Source organism: Geospiza fortis, unplaced genomic scaffold (assembly GCF_000277835.1).
Source record: "Geospiza fortis unplaced genomic scaffold, GeoFor_1.0 scaffold403, whole genome shotgun sequence".
NCBI classification, from domain to species: domain Eukaryota; kingdom Metazoa; phylum Chordata; class Aves; order Passeriformes; family Thraupidae; genus Geospiza; species Geospiza fortis.
Genome location: NW_005054336.1, coordinates 3649649 through 3655593, shown reverse-complemented (window position 1 = coordinate 3655593; position 5945 = coordinate 3649649). Strand labels below are relative to the sequence as shown.

At 39.2% G+C, this 5945-nt stretch overlaps 1 protein-coding gene across 1 annotated transcript; it reads left to right on the top strand.

Moving 5' to 3' along the window:
* The first annotated feature begins 437 nt into the window (after positions 1–437).
* CNN3 (calponin 3) lies at positions 438–5535 on the top strand. Its single transcript, XM_031057881.1, has 6 exons — positions 438–580; positions 1029–1095; positions 2286–2423; positions 2875–2991; positions 3715–3861; positions 4428–5535. Exons 3-6 carry the CDS (start codon positions 2331–2333, stop codon positions 4773–4775), a joined length of 705 nt encoding a protein of 234 aa, XP_030913741.1. The 5' UTR covers positions 438–580; positions 1029–1095; positions 2286–2330; the 3' UTR covers positions 4776–5535.
* The last annotated feature ends 410 nt before the right edge of the window (positions 5536–5945 follow it).

Here is a 5945-nt window from a genome sequence, read left to right as displayed (position 1 = left end):
ACTATAATCTTCAGCTGAATAACTTCAAATCTATTATATTAAAATTTTTCATGTAGAAATTTACATCTGAGCAGTAGTACTGATGGCATGGCAATTCAGAATATACTACTTCCCTTCCTTACTTCCTGCCAAAGTATAACTTGACTCCTGTATTCTTTCAAAAATCATTCCTCTGTAGCTGTCAAAAGACTTTTCAGGAGCTCCAGGAATTCTTACTGAAAGAAAAACTGCAACATGCTTAAAAGTGCTTTTTCCAAACAGACCTTTAGTAAAGCCATGAAAGTTATAGTTAAAGGGATAAAGTACTTACATCTGTACTCTGATGTATAAAATACAGATTAAAAATCCAGAAATAAAATTACTGGATGACAGCTATAGCATACTCTGAAATGGAGTTGGGGTGGGGAAGAGTTGGAGATTTCTCTCCTGAAGTAACTTTATGACTGCTTGTGTTACAGATTGCCCTGAAATATGATCCCCAGATAGAAGAAGATCTGCGTAACTGGATAGAAGAGGTGACAGGGCTGAGTATTGGTGCAAACTTCCAACTGGGATTAAAAGATGGCATAATCTTATGCGAGTAAGCATTTATTAAGTAACCTTATTTTTAGGAGTTTTTTACTTTCAAGGAATTAAGAAGGGACTTTCTGAAGATTCCCCTTGAAAAGATGTCAACAGTTACAGTCAAAGATAGCTGACTGTAGGGTGGGAGGCAACTTCTTGGAAACTGTTGGAAAAATGAACACTTAAATCTCCTTTATATTTCAGCTAAGATTTCTAAGTGTTTCTAAATTTAATGGCATAGCTCATTTCTATGGTAATCAAATGGCACACAAGAATTCTTACAGTCTGTTGGACTTGTGAGACCTGAGGACTGAGCTAGTCCACTGTATGAACCAAGACATTAACCATTTTGATGAAACTAATGCAATAAAAAAGCATGAGTGAAAGTATTATATAATGCCTGCACGGATGGTTTAAGGATGAGATTTATTGTTTAAGCATTTCCCTCTTTTTCACCTCCCCAGGCTTATAAATAAGCTGCAGCCAGGATCAGTGAAGAAAATTAATCAATCAAAACTAAATTGGCACCAGGTAAAACAAAAAAAAATAACCTCAGAACTACACCTTTAACCCCTTGAACCCCCACACAATACTTTTGTTCTGTATAACAAATTTGCTGTGAAAATGGTACATCTTAAATCCTAGTAGCACCAAGTTACATATGATACATACCCAAGAGTTGAGGATGCTGCAGACATGAACACTGTTTAACAGAAGGCAGCTACAGCTGAGGTGGTTCATCAATGGCAGTTGAGTACCTGTATTTAATAGCAGTGCTTTAGCTGTTCAGGGAAGTGTCAGATGGAAGAACAATAGAACAATCTAGAGCCCTATAGCAAGGCCTTTACCCAGTTAAAAAAAAAAAAAAGGAAGTTTTCTTTTTATTGAATCACAACTGAGTTTTCCATCCAGGCAGTGCTGCAAGGTATTAGGTCAACAGCCTGCCTGTACCTAGACATCTCTGTATGAAGAATGCTCCTGAGAAGGTGTCTGGAACAAGCATTGGAAGGGTTGCTGCCTAGAATTACTGCCTTTGCTGTTGCTGGGTCTAGCTTAATACCGTTATGTCAGCCTCCTTGTTTTCTTGGCATTGAACACTTCTAAATATGGGTGAGAATTTTTGTTTTTGAAGTTTTAATACCTCTTAAGACTTCAGAAGGAAAGAAGAGATTCAGTCCTTACTCTTTGTATTCCGTATTGCTTTCCAATTTCTACAGCACATAGTGCTAACAAGTGCTAATAAACCCCAAGGCTTGTTTGTCCCAGGCAAGATGATGCCTTCAGTCCATACAATGATCCCATCCACATAGTTATGGTTTTATTTTATTCAAAATTATCAGTTGCTGAAGTCAAATAGTGTGGATACTATGTCAGATTTTCTAATTTTGAAGCAGGTTTTAGATTAGAATTTCTCTTGGAAGGGACAGACAGTTGAGACAAGTCTTATCAAAGCCCACTCTAACAAAGTATATGGTACTCACTGATGTAGGGATGCCAGGCTGGATGATCTCATAGTCTGATTTCTGAGATCAGTATGAAAACTAACAAAAACCTCTCACCAGTCACTCTTAACCATGCCAACTGTTTTGTCCAGTTTGCACGAGGCAAAGAACTTGAGTAAAACAAGCAAACAACAAACCAGCCAACACCAGAAGGCTTTAAAATTACTTAATTTTTGATCTGAAACACTGTAGAAAACTGGCTTTTTTGTTTCTATTTAGCTGGAGAACATTGGGAATTTTATCAAGGCCATCCAAGTCTATGGTATGAAGCCACATGACATTTTTGAAGCAAATGATCTTTTTGAGAATGGAAATATGACTCAAGTACAGACTACTCTAGTGGCACTGGCAGGTCTGGTAAGTATTTATACCTCTGGAGTTGGCCCAAATCCACGTGCCAGTTCAGATGCACCTTACAACTCATGTAAATACAGAAAACAGCATCCAGCCTGTCAGGAGAGGACAGACAGTACTGAGAGTCTGAAGTGCAGAGGTTGCACTTCAGAGAGCCGTGTGCTCCCACATGCCCCAGGGAGGGCTTAGAGGTCAGAGTGGGGGCTCCTGACTGCTTCCATGTGCAGACACAGAACAGGGCAGGCTCACAGGAGAGCACTAATCCCTGCAGAATACCCTTTTGACTTGGGTAGCTTTGGAGTGCCACCTTCAAATGGTGTGGGGAACTGGTACCTTCTCTCAGCCCTGACACAGTCTCACTGAGACAGCCCTGCTTGTGGCAGCCCAGGCTTAGAAAGTGGAGAAAGAAAAGACTTCAAACCCTGAATATTCTATTTTTCCTCTTCGAAAACAGGCAAAAACTAAAGGTTTTCATACTACAATTGATATTGGTGTCAAATATGCAGAGAAACAAGCACGAAGTTTTGATGCAGGAAAACTAAAAGCTGGTCAAAGTGTAATTGGCCTGCAGGTAAGTATGAAATTCAAGTTTGCAGTAATTTGTTACATTTGAGAACAACTTTCTTGCTTTGATTAACTGGGACATTGTTTATGCAAAACCAGGTGCAGAATAACAATAAATTCTTACCGTGGAAGGAGGAATGAGGTTTTAATTCTTGTAAGCAGTTGATTGGCTTTATAAGCTCAAGTCACTGCCTGGAAGGTTGGTTTGTTTGTTTTAAATCTGCTGTAAGAGTGATAAGGAGGAAAGGAACAGCTAATATTAGCAGCATCATCTCTGTCTTTTAAGGTGGTTTTAAAGTAAGAGTCTTTGGATAGTTAAAGTTCTTTGTATGGTAGAAACTTGTTTTTTCTCTCCTCTTTCCTTAGTAATCATAAAAGCCAAAGTAAAATCTTAAAATTCCTGTGGTAGAAAAGTTGTGGCAGTATAAATGAATCATTACTGTCCAAGGTAAAAGGTACACTTTTTACATTTTGAGGGATACATCCATTCCAATTGCAATGCAGTTGGACCTTAGGATGACAGTTGCCTTTATTTTTCCCTTTGAAACTTTTGAAAGGAGAAAGGGTAATATATTACACATAGTGGTCAAACTACATGAGGAAAACAAGCACTGAAATTACTTTTTTGCCAGCCATTGCAGTTACCAACCATATGTTTTTTCCTTAGACTATGCTTAATGTACAAATAAAAATAATTTCTTCTGTCGCCTTCTTCCCTCCCCCAATAAAGATGGGCACCAACAAGTGTGCCAGTCAGGCAGGCATGACTGCTTATGGAACTAGAAGACACCTCTATGATCCAAAAATGCAAACTGATAAGCCATTTGACCAGACAACGATTAGCCTACAGATGGGCACTAACAAAGGAGCCAGTCAGGTAAGCAGGACTGTGTGTGATGTGCAGGAGGGACACAGGGAGGGACACAGCTCTCAGCCCAGTGGGAAAGGACAGCCTGGAGTGGTGCCCAGTGGCAGAGTCTAACAGGCAGCAGTGAGTGGGTACGGTTCAGCTGTGCTCCTAATGCAGTAATTGAGGGACTTGAATCTCTTATCTTAACCAGTGTGTTCTGTGCTGAGTGTCTTAAGGCATAAAAACATCCCAGTGCTTCTAGAATTTCCTCCTGGCAGTGTTATACCAAGAGAAAACAGTAACTTCATTATAAGTATTAACTAGACAGAGGCAAAAAAGAAATTGCTTACTGGCACTACCTTAGTCAGAATGCTTAGTATATTCTTTCCAAAGAGGAGCATAAACTGGACCTTTCTGCAAGGACTTTTTTCTGTGACTCACCTACTAGTGAACAGATGTTACTGCGCTGTGTTTTGTTACATTTTAGTTCCTACTTTTCAGCACTTTCAATGAGGCATACTAGTTGAAACCATGTATCTAGTAATCACAGCTCTTGACCTTCTTACTGAATCTCTACAATCCTGTTCTATTAGGCTGGTATGCTGGCCCCAGGTACCAGGAGAGACATCTATGATCAGAAGCACATATTACAGCCTGTGGATAACTCAACTATTTCATTACAAATGGGTACCAACAAAGTAGCTTCACAGAAGGGGATGAGTGTGTATGGGCTTGGACGGCAAGTGTACGACCCCAAGTACTGTGCTGCACCCACAGAACCTGTCATTCACAACGGCAGCCAAGGAACAGGGACGAACGGCTCAGAAATCAGCGACAGCGATTACCAGGCAGAGTACCCAGATGACTACCACGGAGAGTACCAAGATGACTATCAAAGAGATTACCATGGCCAGTACAGTGACCAGGGCATTGATTACTAGCTTTGCATCAAAAGTTCAGTATTAGTTGATTATTTTATTCAGTAAGAACGAAACTAGCCTTGTGGAATTGTTACCTGTCTTTCCTACACACTACGCTTAATGTACCTAAAGAAATACTGCCTTACATACATTCCTTTCTCCTTTCTCTGCCCTTTCCCTGTCTAGTTGCCTTTAGTGCTGTAACAGTTGTAGTCTACAGCATAAACAATAACTGCATATGAAGTAAAAGGAATACTGTGAAAGGGGGAGTGCTCTCATACAGCCAGGTTGTTTCGTAAGGAGCTATGCATTCTCACAATCTCTACTTAAGTAGGTTTTTACATACCAAGTTAAGCCTTCATTTTACATATTTACATCTTTTCTCCAGAGGAGATAAAAGAATCTCGTGCTTAAAGTTACATGTGGTCTTTGCCAATTAAATTTAAGATATCTCATTAGTGATTTAATATCATTGCTATGTTTTTAAAGTATTGTTTGCTAATGTTAAGTCCTGCATTAGACATAAGTGTGCATTTGTGATTGTGTATTCATTCCATTATCAACACTGACCAAACTTAGAAATAGTTGTCTTACTAAAAAGGGAGCTTGTACAAAGTCTTGAGCCAACAGAAGTTCCATGATTGATGGTGCATTTGCCTTTTATTGTGCCATAATATATCCATGTAGAAATGCTTTTTCTTCCTTGAACTGTATTTATTGCCACACTTCTGAAACTGATCCCATTGTATTTTTATAAATAAATATTTTTTTCTTAAAGGTATGTAGAGGATCTTGTCTCATTTGTTATGCTACTGGTCTTAAAGATTAGATGTCATAAGAATTATTCCCAGACAAGCATCACCTTTGCCTATTTTAAGGATAATGTAGAACTCTGTTCTGTTGCAGTTTGGGTTCATTTTTTTCCACAGGATTTAATCTATCTTGTAAAAATCTCTCAGGAATGAGTGTCACTGACTTAACAGGAGAGGAATGTAGGTCCTTCACAGCTGGGTTCACTTTCCCTCTCATGACTCTGAGGTTATGAGCAGAGATCCTTAGCTGTTCACTAAATTCCTGCCATTTTCTCAAGGCAAACAAGGATCACACATATTTATTGTTGCCTCTATGCCATCACTTGGAGAATGCAAAACACTGTTGCTTTAGATTATGTAAAGACACACACAGTCTGTG

What these genes read in the sequence shown, in the direction of transcription:
- CNN3 (XM_031057881.1), top strand. Translation starts at nt 2,331, where the DNA reads ATGAAGCCACATGACATTTTTGAAGCAAATGATCTTTTTGAGAATGGA. An exon ending in TAGTGGCACTGGCAGGTCTG is followed by an intron (nt 2,424 to 2,874) that starts GTAAGTATTTAT and finishes CTTCGAAAACAG; the next exon opens with GCAAAAACTAAAGGTTTTCA. An exon ending in AAAGTGTAATTGGCCTGCAG is followed by an intron (nt 2,992 to 3,714) that starts GTAAGTATGAAA and finishes CCCCCAATAAAG; the next exon opens with ATGGGCACCAACAAGTGTGC.